The following is a 13196-nucleotide window of genomic DNA, read 5'->3' on the forward strand; positions in this document are numbered from 1 at the left end:
AAAAATAAATACAAAAAATAATAATTCCACCAAAGAATACATATGTGCACTCCTAACCTGTGAGTGTACAATTCAGTGTTCAATGAGCAAATCATGAGCAGGCTGAAGTTCACATACAGATCAGTAAACAAACAAAAAGTCATCCCTCCAGTTGTTTATAGCTTACCTGAAAATAAAATCTTAAGCAAAATTTAAAAATGCCAACACTTCCAAAAGAAACCAACGTCAGTAACAAATTGACTCTCCATTTGGTTCTGAGATAAAATTACCAAATACCTCCACCTTCCTGAAACGGGGGCCAGTGGATGTCCCCTGGAGGTCATCAACACCTTCAGCTTCTCCCAGAGAACCTCAAAAAAATGCCCATATCAGCTCAGCCTGCTGCAGTAGAGTGGGAAATACTCCCTCATCCCCGGATACCTGGCAGTACATTAAGATCTGGGCACCAATTGTCAATCTTGGCTACAGGCTGGAATTACCTGTGCAGTCTGGGTCTCTCCTCCAGAGTATCTAACTTAATTAGTCTGGAAGGTGGCCTGGACCTAATAGTTCGGTAAGCTTCCCTAGTGACTGGAATGTGCAACCAGGGCTAAGCAGCATGTTTAGCTCCTCAACCCAGAGAATTCTTTATTAAAATGTTAGTTATATCTGAGCAACAGCGAGCTAGATGAACTCCCGAGAGTGACTGTAGCCTTGAGGTGGAGGGATAAATTACTTTCAAGGACCAGTACTACTCATGGTGCCAAGCTCTGGCTAAGGACATGGGCAGAGGCCTCTGATTCAGCACATTTCAGCATAAATCTACAAGGGTGAGACTGTTTCACCCTGGCTTTCAGGGGAGAAGCACTAGGTTCAAAGTGACCATTCAAGACCCCACACCCACAAGGCTCCTCTGTGGATAAGTATCTCCTTAAATGGGTGCCTGAGGCACCTCACTCTTCACTGCAGTCTCAGCTTGAGCCGGGGAATGGTGGCACACACTTGTAACACTGGTACTTGGGAGGCTGAGACTTCTGAGTTCAAGGCCAGATTAGGTTCAATACACTGAGTTCAAGTATATCAAGAATGGTCTGGGCTCTTTCCCAAGATCTGTCTTTAAAAAAACAAAAAAACCACAAAACTAAAATGAAGCAAAACCAAGCTCACGCCTGCCCTACACCATGCCACTCTTTCATCTATGCATGACCAGGTACACCAGAGCACAGGAACATTCAGCCAAAAAGTTAAAGTCTGTGTTTATATACCCCTGTTCAACTCAAGCACCTAGGTTAGAATCAACCATGTTCTGTTTATTTCCAATTGACAAAGCTTAACACATAACAGCCTATCTTTGAGAGTAAACAAATGAACAAGGTTAACTATCAATTCTTGAACATTCTGGTAGCTCCAAACTATAGGTGAGCAACTTCCCCTAACACATGTTGCCTATCCTGATGTGTGCCTTGTCCTCATCCTTGGCCCAGCACACAAGTCCTGCCTTATGAATGGCTTTACCTGCTCTCAGTTGCAAGTCATTAAAGACCTGGCTGCTGCTGCCGCTAAGCATGTAGCAAAGATGGAGAAAAGCAGGACTCTCAGTTCATTACACTAAACAGGTAAAGCAATTAGTAGCCTGCTTTAAGTACACCAACTCTGGCCAACAACTCAACCTCTACTTTCTGAAAGACCCTCGCTCATTCTCAGACTCCTAGCTCACAGAAATCACAGAGAATTCTAAACACTTGCTGTTTCAGGATACCAAGTTGGGAGACAATTTGTCACATGAGACAGCTAACACAAGGGGCAGAGACAGAAAATGTTCCCAGATTGACCCTGTCTCCCCAAGTCCATGTGTGGAAGCAGCTATTAGGAACTGATCAGGGGCTGGACAGACAGCTGGCTTAGCACTTAAGGGTACCTGTTGCTTTTGCAAAGGACCCAAGTTCAGGACCTAGCACCTATGTAAAGGCTCACAACTTTCAGGGACTCCAGTTCTAGGGAATCCAACACCCTCTTCTGACCTCCACAGGCACCAGGAATACACTTGGTGCACTTGATGCACAAACATACATGAAAGCAAAGTAGTCATACATATAAAAAATCTAGTTTGTTTAAAAAAAAAAAAAAACTGATCAGGTTACAAGGGCTGGGCCCTCACCAATGACTTAGCACCAAGCATGTTTGTTACAAAAGCAGGTCAGCTGACATTTCCCTCACGTGAACTCTCTGTGACATGCTGTCCTCCATCATGCTCTGACATGCCAGAAGGCCCCGGCCAGGTGCAGCTCTTCAACTCTAGCCTTCCCAGCTTCTAGAACTGTAAGGCAGTTATTTCTGTGGTGTTCTGCTCCCACAGGACCAGAGACTAGGACACTTCCTTCAAATGGACTCATCATGTAAACCTATGTCTTCTCTTTTTTCACATATGTCTCCCAGCTGGAAGCAAGTCAATCAATCATTTAGAGGGGTGTGACTTACATAACCGTAACTGCACCTGATTGCACTGCACAAGTTACATGCCCTTGCTCTTTGATGAACCATGGCAAATGAGGGAAGTCATTAATTTTGAGCAAAAGTAATATCAAATGCTAAATCTTCTCAGTGCACTTCTGTTCCACCATCATGCACCCAAGGCTAATAAAACACATGTGCACACCAATAGACTCCAAGTTGGTACTTAGAACAGACTAACCTAGCCCTTCATCCTTCCTGCCTTTGACTAGGCAAGGTTTCAGTAACCTAAATTAATAAAAAGTGATGGTAGTTAACATGTATTACCCATGTAGGAAGTGTATTTACTGAACCAGCAAAAATTGTCTCTCTTTTCCTCATTTTACAACTAAGAAACTGAAAGACAGGTTAAAACTCACCAAGCCACATAACTAGCAAAACCACACTCTGACCATGAAGTCCAATGCCAGAACCTGCCCCCCTACACCACTAAGCCTCCTGCATTATAAATCCTGCCACCTGAGCTGGGGAGTCACATTGGGGATTAAGAGAGGGGGGCCCAGAACATTAATGAGCCTCAGCCTATGATAGTCACTGCCCCCACGAATGTGCCACACACCCCTCTCAATCCCCAAATGACTATCTGAGTAGGTCTGCTTGCCCACTGCTGTGGCTAGCTGCTCAGGGTGTTTTCTCCTACCTTCTCTTTGTGAAATATTGGTCCACTTTACAAATGTCCTTCCACCTGCAAACTGCCAACTTCCAACCATAAACTATTCTTCATGCATAACTGGGAAGGCCTCAGATTATAAAACTGGCTTCTCTGCCCTGTGTGTAGGATAAGGTTTCCCTAGGATTACCATAGTAAAGCGCACTCAGCACAAAACACGTGAACAGCAGCTTGTAGAGCATCGACAGCATCCCACATCCTTCTTCTCTGTCCCCATCAGCACAGATGAGAAGCACATGCTGACAGCAGCTCAGCAAGTCACCCAGAAACACATTTCCAGGAATGGAGCCAGGGCTCAAGGCTAAGCTGACTTCCTAACACAAGCCAGAAAAATGAAAGGCTGATAGGCCTGCCTGTTACTAATGCTCGGAGCAGTGTCTCTGAAGACTTCAGTCTTAGAGCCAACATTACACCACAGAGTCCAGTGAGGTCAGGTGAGATGAAAGACCAGGTGAGGAAACTTGAGTAAATGTGCAATTAGGAACCAATCTCTCTACTTCTGCCTCTGACCTGGCTCTGATGCCCTAGAAAAGTGGTTCTCAACCTTCCTAATGCTTTAATACGTTCATCATGTTGTAGTGACCCCCCCAACCATAAGATTATTTTCTTTGCTTCTTCATAACTGTAGATTTGCTACTGTTTGTTATGAATCATAATATAAACATGCACATTTTCTGATGGTCTTAAGCGACCCCTGTGAAAGGGTGGTTCAACCCCCTCAGAGGATTTTTGACACACAGGTTGAGAACCATTGTCCTAGAGATGCATGTTAGGATGCAAAGAGGAGAAGTTTAAGAAGCAGAATAAAGACAAGAGAGTCACATGACTGTGGCAAATTTTAGGTGCATGAAAATCATTCATACCACAACGCCTAACTCTGGGCACCTGGTAGAACCTCTGGACATGCTTCCCCAAAACCCTATTCAAAAGCAGTTTCAAAGAACAACCAGTGTTATGGTTAGACAAACACATCCTGTTCTACTAAGAGTCCCCAGGTATGGCCATGTTTGGGGAGGTTATAGAACCTTTGGAATACACAGCCCAGAAAGCAGAAATGGGTCTTGAAGATGATACCCACTTCTGTTAACAGGATGAGCCCTTTGCTTCCTGTCTGCTGTAGTGATGTAAGCAGCCACATTACCACTTCCTGTCTGCTGCAGTGATGTAAGCAGCCACACTGCCATCCCACAACTATGTCTTCCCTAAAAGATGAATCAAAATCCCTTGAACCCTTAAGACAAAACCAGCCATTCCTTCCCTAAGTGGCTTCTGTCAGATATTTCGTTACAGCAATGAGACAAGTAGCTAATACAGCCAAGAAACTGCTCAGCTCAGCTCACCTAAAAAGGGAAAAAACTGGAAACAATCCAAATATTTAGTTGACCAATTAGTGTGGTCAATTTAATATGTTAGCTACATCGATTCAATGAAATACCACATACAGGTCTATAAAAGCTGGCTAACCTTAAATCTGCCTTTATAGTGAAAAATGGAGGAAAGGGGTAAAATGAAAAGTGATGGGGTGTCAACTATAAGTGCATAGATAAGTGTGTCCTCAGGAGAACAAACTCAGTCAATCTGGATGTTTTCATAGGAGTTGCCATTCTTAAGTCATCACATTTTGTTTAATAAGATACAAACAACATTAAAGAAAAAATTAATTAGTGGCTTTTAAATGAAAATAGGCTCAACAGTATTTGTAATTAGAGAAACGCAATTTTCTCCTGTGATATTATGGGACCCAACTATGTTGCCCTGAAAACATTGTTGGGAGCAGCACCATTCCCCACAATGCTGTGGGGCCCATGAAGGGCACAGCCTGCACATGCCTGGGGACACAATGGCATGCACTCAGGTCATGTGTTGGGGGTATCACAGAAGCCTGAAAACCTTAACATGCAGCTATTGGCCGACTGACTAAACCAATTCTGATGCAGTCAGACCAGAACATATTGGGAGTTACTAGCAATAGGATGGCAGCCCTGGGTACACTCACACGGAAACCTGCTGGGATGTAGAGAGCTGTACAGAAGAGGGAAGGAATATGCATGTGTGCACACATCTGCCTCGGCATATAGAGCATCTCTGCTATTGGTTACAGTTAAGCCAGCAAGGAGCAAACAGAGAGGCAGACAAAGGAGAATGCCCATCAGTTAACCTCCTTATTTTGAAACATATGCATGTGTGCCGCTCATTCAAAGAAGCACATCAAATGAAAATGCAGAAATGTAATTTCCTTTGTTACTCCCTTTTCATTTAACTAAAAATGTGAGTGAGGTGTGGTGGCACATGTCTGTAATCCTTGAACTTAGAAGTCAAGGCAGGAGGATTCCAAGGGTGAGGCCCACCTAGGCTACATACATAGCAGGACATTTTCTCAAAAGCAAACAGACAAAAGATATGTGTGGAACTGTGGCTATACATGCTTGCCTCTCCATCCCTTGCCCTGTCTACCTTGCCAGTGCCTGGACCTTTGTGGTATGACGCTCCTGTTGCTCTGTGACCTTCCTTTTCAAGGCATCCACCTCTTGCCGGAGTGCTGCTGAGTGCTCCATCTCACCATCAAGGAGATTCCGTAGTGACCTGGAAAAGAGGGCCCCACAGTTCAGAAGCTGTTTGTCCAGCCCACCCAGAGAACAATGCAATTATTCATCACTGCCCACTAGCTCTGCACAAACCACATAAGCTGATGTTAGCAGACAGCAAGCCTGAGTGTAGCAACTGCAATGAGCCCCAGGGCAGTCACCTGTGCTCAGACTCGGGGTCCTTGCTCCTATGACAGCTTAGATCATGGGAAAACAAGGAGCTCAACAAATGCCAGGGAGGTGCTTTTAAAGACTCTATTCAAGGGTGCAGCAGTTAAGTGCAACTTCTGACACAGCCTCAATGAGTAACAGATTTCACAAAGGGAAGGGAGTCAAAACGGGCCAAATGAATATTCTGCAGCAGAAAAGCAGAATACCTGCTCAGATTCCTTAATGGACACTTCATCCTGCTTCCACCACTGCCCATAGAATAGACCAGGACTCACAGTCCACAGCCACCTCCATGATAAGCTAGTGTGTATGGCATCCTATTGAGTATATATTAGCACATCGTTATCTTATATTCCTATACTTTATAGAATACCCATTTGCATATACATTTCTTGTCTCCAGAAAATGACCAGGGGTAGCACCTATTCTAGAAAGGATCACAGATTACCACCCTGAGGTAAATCAAATATGGTTCTACTTCACTGTCCCTAAATGGCTCTTTCTAGAAAAGCAACTGTGATATATTTACAGACCACATCCAGAGGATGCCTGCCATAAACATCAGGGTGTATCAAATATAACAAGCTCTCACAGGGCCCCCACCACCACTGAGCTCTCCAAGACCCGCAGTGTTCACTGGGAGCTTGGAGAAGATTCCCTTCCTGGAATATGCTACCCCTGAGAAACATCCTGGGGGATTCTGTCTGGGAAGAAGAAATCAACATACAGTGGTTGCCATTCTTCACGAGATAAGATAAATCCTATAGCTGCTTCCAAGAGCATCACTTCAGCTAGAGCAAAGAAATAACCTTGCAGTGGCCAGAAGCCTCTGTTGAGAATGTGTGTGAGCTGGGAATGGTGCTGTCTAGACTTCTAATAACAGCATCTGCTGATTTAGAAATTACACTTATTTGCCTTTGTATGGTTCCTCAAAGGATGAAGAGCAGCTTGTTAGTTAGATCTGAAGTAAGGTCTAAGAGAGAACTGTGACTACTGTCACCAGTAAAGGACAGGAGGTGACCTGAACACATGCCTACCACCTCCCTGAGTCAGGCAGCCTATTAGTGCCCAAAGGCTTTTGTGAATAACCTCAGGCAAGCCTGCCACTACTGGCCACCCCAGACTCATTCTCTAGCAGGGAGAATGGTCAACTTCAGACACTTGCATGGTGGCAACTGGCAGTATCTATTATGGGTTTCAATAGGGAAGGAAGAAAAAATTAAGAAAACACTTTGCCTCCTGGAGTTGATCATTGTGTTTTGGCCAAATTAAAAGATTCCAAATGTCATTTTGTCCCAAGAATCCCTAATTTGAGAGGGAGTGAACACAGAATATAGACCCTCAATTAAAGGTCACTTCGAAAGTATTTTTTGGGCAGAGAGTTGAACAGAAGTGGTATGGTGTTTGTTCCTGAGGTGATAAAACTATTTTAAAACTGACCATGGCAATGGCTGCACATATCTGAGAATAGATGAAAAACCACTGAATTGTGGGTATGTGGATCATGTCAGTGAGTGATGTCATTAAAGGCTGCTCCTCCACATTCTTCTGTGTTGGAAGATGGCACCACTGCTGTCTCCATCCCTTGCTTATATACAAGCCACAGCAAAGTGGCCCATTCCAGAAAAGTAAGAAATCTGTTAAGATCCAAGCACCCAAGTCACGAAGCTCAAAACTGCCTGTAACTCCTGCTCCAAGGAATCCAGTTCCCTCTTCTGGCCTCAGTGCACATCTACACGCATGCACACATGCACACATACACACACACACACACACACACACACACACACACACACACACACACACACACGCGCGCGCAAGAATTCAAAGTAATAATAACAGTAAGATAAGAAGTTGTCAGTCACAGCTATGGCAGCAAGGCACCATTCTCTCCATCCATTCGCTCTGCCACTGGGGACAGAATGTCAGAGAAAGAGGCAGCCATGATGTCACAGTACCCGTTCTCTTCTTCTAATTCATCCTTTCTGTTCATCATGGCCACGATGGCTTGGCGTAGTTCATCTGAGGGAAGAAAACACAGACAATGCTTATGAGCAGATGATCCTGTAAGCTGTCCCCTTGCCTCTCTATAGTACATGCCATTACAGATGACCTGTCTAGGTAAGTTCCCTGTTCCCTAGCAAGACTTCTTTTACAGCCTCAGACACCCCGTGGGCTCAGCTGTCACTTCCATCCACACAAACAAAAGTGCAAGGCAAGATGTGTGTTAGGAGGAAGGGTGGGTTCCTAGGAGAAAAAACTTGGCTTGCAATTTCTGAGTGCTTTCCCGAGTCCCTGTTCCTGGACAATGTCTGTTGTGAGCACTGAATTGTTCCTCTTATAGCTGTTTATCAGCCCAGACATCAGATCAGGTAGTACTGAGCCCCATGCTTGCATTAAAGACAGTCCGTCAAGGTTAGCAAACATCTGGCTCTCCTACACTGCCTTCTGAGGGGAGCATACAGCCAACCTGGGACTATGTTCAACACACAGTTCTTTCACACAGGAAAGCATTTAAGGATAGGAAATGACAATATGCATCCACACTTCTGATCTCCATCAAGCTTAACCACTGGTGCTGTGCTGAAGGCATGGCCAGATCTTAGCTGCATCTCAAGATCTGGAGATCACGGGGTTGTTTTATCTGTTTCCTTTACCTGATTTCACCCTTCTAGGAAGTGCAGGACCCAAAATCACACATCTAGTAGCAGTATGTACTATGTCCAAGCATATATACTATGTCTAGAACCAACTACATGGACCCAAGCAATGATGTCACAACAGGCATGCCCAAAGGCTCAGTAGCCAGCTTTGTGCTTTAAGAACAGAAACACTGATGATCCTAGCAAATGCCCTCAATTTTAAAATCTTTCAGAATACAAAAAGTATCTAGGAAATGCCTTTCCATAAAAGTTAGTAATAAGAATTTGAGATTCTTATCAGGGACCATCCTTAGGAAGAGTGTGAGACCGACAAACAAGAAGATTATTAATCTATGGTCCAATCAAACAACCCTGAGAAATAAAAAGAAGATGCTAGGAGAAGGCCTAGAGCAGAAAACAGGCAGGACTGAGCCACGGAACACCCAACCATGCTCTGCCTAGAACCACAATTACCCAGGGTTCATCTGCTCATTCACCCATTCATCTACCAAGAACACACAAGGTTCAAGTACCTTCCCAAGGAAAGAGTCAGGCTCCCACCTGGCCTAAGGAAGGAGAGGGCCTTCCAAGGAAAGTTCCTAATGGAGAATAACTATGGTCATCACAAGTCTATGTGAAGCAAACTCAGTGAGGTTTCCCTGCTCAGAGCTTCACTCCAGAGGCTCAGCCTCTCTGTGCACTTTCTCCAGATGCAGGGGTGCAACATCTTTCTCACCTCCCTGGGAGCCGGAGGATCAGATGAGAGTGAGACATCTTTGAGAGAGTGTCTCTCACCGGCTATAGCAGGAAGCACCGAAGGACCTGCTGCTAGAATGTAGAATTTTATTCTAATTGATAATCTATAGAGAAAAAACAAAGCAAGTAATTTATCCCTGTGCTGCTGTGGCCATGAAGGAAAATAAAACCAACTAGGTTCACTGTTCTATTGGCAGTAGGGAGACAAAGCATTGTAGACTCAGTCTTCACAGCCAAGCCAGTGCTGTGAGCCCTGCGGACACAGACTTGGTTACTCATCCACTCCCCAGGACCTGCACAGATTCTGACTTTTCCTCCAGGCTTTCTTCCCCACTGGAGTTCTTGGCTAGCCTGAACCACTCACTCATGAGCAAAGGAAAAGGGATGCTCACAGTCGCCATCTGGAGCTGGAAGGCACAAACTCTCCTGATTCAAGATCCTGAACTGTTTGCCAATAGCCCTGCCTGCCCTCCTCCCACTCTACAGTAACACTCATGAACTGCATGTGCTGTGCCCAAGGTGGGACCAGAGTACAACAGATGACAGTGGGGGCATCTCCACCACCAGTGTACTCAGTAAAGAGTGGCCTGGACTTGGCGGGGCAGGTATTGTCACACTGACAAGCCCTCAGTCTCTCCTCTTTGCTCCACACCTCACAGAGGGCACAGCTAATCCACATAAACATACCCCTGGGCATCTGTGTCCAACCCCTGTCCCCAGCTCAGCCACAGTGACAGCATCTGTCTGGCTGGAGGCCAACTAAGGGGTCTCCAAATGATCCTGACGGCATTATTGTTGCCCAAGCCGTGGTCAGACTTTCCCTTTAAGATGGGAAAGTTATTACACACAGATGTTATCTCAGATTTCCTGGTCAGAATCCATCTTTCTTCATCTTAAATCCCCCACTTACATTCTTACATGAGAAAATCCCAGCTCATCTACCCAGGCCCTGGTAGCAATGAGCCTCTTTTCAAAAGCTTCCAATTCCCCTTGCCCCACAGCAGCTACAGGTAGAAGACTGTGAGTCACCTTGGTCATCCTTGTACACACAGCATAGAAAACGTAGAATGCATTCCATGCTGCACAGCTCAGTGCCTGGGATCCCTTCTCACTGCAAGCTTAACAAAGGTGTTTGGATTTGACTCCAGAAAAATGAGTGGCCAGGGAGACCATTCTGATCAAACTTTCATACTTCTAAAACCAACAGCAAAGCTTCAAATTACACATGTCTCATGTTTTCTCTCATATGTGGAATCTAGATTTGAGTGTGTGTATGTGTCTATGTCTGTATGTGTGTGTCTGTGTGTGTGTGTGTGCATGCGTCTGTGTGTGTGTGTGTGTGTGTGTGTGTGTGTGTGTGTGTGTGTGTTATGGAAAAAGACTACTAGGAGAAGAAATGAAGAGAGAAGCAGGGGTAAGAAGGTAATGCAATATTGTGTGGCAGGAAAGCAGGAGGGGCTTTTTCAATCTCGGAAGGAGACCAGCAAAGGGAGATGGTGAGGGGGAGTATAATGACATATGATTATGAAAATGGTACAATGAAACTCATCATGTTACATGCTAACTATAAATGAATAAATAATACATACAGAAATCCATGGCAATAATAGCACTTTCTATGAAGCTACAATACTTCTGCCCAGCAAGCCTGGTTTCTAGTCTCATAACCTCCTGTCGAGGGCAATCAATAGCACAAAGCAGGAAACAGATTGTGACAGTCCTTTCAGAATTCCCAGTACCTCGAACCTGCACCACCTGTGATGGTGGATACTGTCCTGGTGGGCGTGTGTAAAGGGCAAGAGGAGGCTCAGATATGGATTCTAGTAGCTTTCATTCCAGGGACAGAAAATACACAGCAAATTGCTACTAACAGGCTCTGGGGCCAGCAGCCCTAAATTCAAGTACCACTCAGCCATGTGCCTCAGGCAACCTTGAAAGGTTTCTACCTTTGCAAACTACAAACTGGAATTGTGCCTCATTCCCCATGCATAGCTGTATCAAGCAAGGGCAGCCATTCAATTTCAGCACTTATGGGATGTAGTCTCGGCAGTCAGGTGCTAGCCTCAAATCCCAGCTCCCTACCTGAGGATGCTGTTGGGTGGCCTTCTCTGAGAACCTTAAGGATAAATGGGATCTTAACTGTCTGTTTAATCAGGTATGACAGCATACACCAGTAATCCCAGCATTGGGGTGGTAAAGACAGCAGGACCAAGAGTTCAAGGCCATAATTTGCTACATAGGGAATTTGAGGCCAGCCTGGGCTACCTGAGACCCTGTCTCAACATTAACCAGACAAACCCAGTCACTATCTCACAGAATTTCTGCAAGGATTAAATGAGGTAATATGCAAATGAGGTACCTAGAACACAGAGGAATTTAACAGGTATTATGGATGGGTCTCACTATCCCTTTCCCTTCAATTGCAGGGGACAAAAAGGTGGAAACATGGTGCCAGATATTTGCTCACAAGTGTGAGTCGTTTATGTAGGCCCATTTGCAGGAGACATGAGATATACTAAGCACCTGTGTACCTCAACCTTGGACAATAAGAAGAAACCATTGAAAATGCTCCCTGCTATGGAGCAGCAGACCAGATAAGACAGATCCCTCAAGTGTCAACACCATCCAATGGGCAATGCGGGTACACCAGGCCAGCCACTGGTGCACTACCCAGAAGACACTGATCAAGTATCTGGATTCTGGCTTCTTAAGAGCCAGGAAGGGGGAGTCTGGATATGACATTCCAACTTGAAGCTGAATGCTACGTTCTATGGGTAAGTCTTGAAGAACTGTTCCACAGAACCACACAGAATACTCAACCAGCAGCAGCCTCTAGTAGTCACAGGAGAGCCTGGCCAACAGCTCAATATGCAGAAGCCTGCCAGCAGCAGCGGGGCAGCTGATGCTGATGCGACCCAGCCCTGTCATCCTGGTATGACTGTGCCTGCCCACACACTGTGTTTCCAGCCTCCTGGAGGGGCCCTGTATTTACACAAACATCAAAATGGTAAACGGGCAGTCACAGGTGCAGACAAAGCAAAACTGTGGGAGTTTAAGAAGGTGGTGGGGGCCTTTTTAAAAGTCCATCCCAGAGAGAAGGGCTGTGAGCATCCCTCCTGCCTCTCACAGACTTCAACAGAGACTAGTGGTGATGGTGAGAAAGGACATGGCCCTAAAGCTCTGTCCACAGACTCTGTATGAACTCATTCTTGCTGCAGTGCTAGCTGCTGGCTGCTGGCTGCTGGCTGTCTTGTGCCTTCCTGGGCAGCAGTGAGGGAATGCAGTTTCCATGTGTCATGTGACTATCATCATCCACCAATCTCAAGTGCTGTGTATGAGCAGAGGTTCTCTCTAATGTGTAACTTTCTCTGTAGCACAGCGCAGCTCTTTATTTGTCAGGCTCTATGATTTTAACTCCATCCTCTTTATTGAGGCACAATCTCCAGACAAAAACAGAGCAGAGTCTCTGACTGCCAGTGTCCGTGGAGCCTGGCCATGCCAGACAGTCCCTCTCCTGAGGCCAAATGGACCATGGCCATCTATCTCAAAAACTGTTCTTTGCCAGATTCAACCATCAGATATCAATCTGGGATAAAAAGCAGCCTTTCCAAACACTGCACAAAAGATGGCTTTGTCCACAAATGCTGCAAGGCAAGGAACCATTCTGTAAACAAAAAAAAAAAAAAAAAAAAAAAAAAAAAAAACAAGACTTCAAGCTCCACTTCTGCTATGAACTGAAATAAATCTCAGGCAGAAGAGTACTTAAATATGGGAAATGAAGCAATCAAAACTATAAATATATGAGCAAACACTCCTTCAGTTCTCCTGATATAAAAGCAGAGAAAGGACAGCTGGACCCACCTTAGTTTCTGCTCCTTAAGG

At 45.1% G+C, this 13196-nt stretch overlaps 1 protein-coding gene across 4 annotated transcripts in view; it reads right to left on the reverse strand.

Annotated features, from left to right (window-relative positions):
• Snx29 (sorting nexin 29) overlaps nt 1-13196 on the reverse strand; it is a 402905-nt gene that overhangs the window by 303074 nt on the left and 86635 nt on the right. For all 4 annotated transcript variants that reach the window (XM_027424771.2, XM_027424770.2, XM_035447582.1 and 1 more), the window contains 2 exons: nt 7875-7938; nt 5615-5743 (listed from right to left, as the gene is read on the reverse strand). In XM_027424771.2, the coding sequence (XP_027280572.1) occupies nt 5615-5743; nt 7875-7938 (193 nt within the window). The remainder of the gene's footprint in view (nt 1-5614; nt 5744-7874; nt 7939-13196) is intronic.

Source organism: Cricetulus griseus, chromosome 7 (genome assembly GCF_003668045.3).
Source record: "Cricetulus griseus strain 17A/GY chromosome 7, alternate assembly CriGri-PICRH-1.0, whole genome shotgun sequence".
NCBI lineage: Eukaryota > Metazoa > Chordata > Mammalia > Rodentia > Cricetidae > Cricetulus > Cricetulus griseus.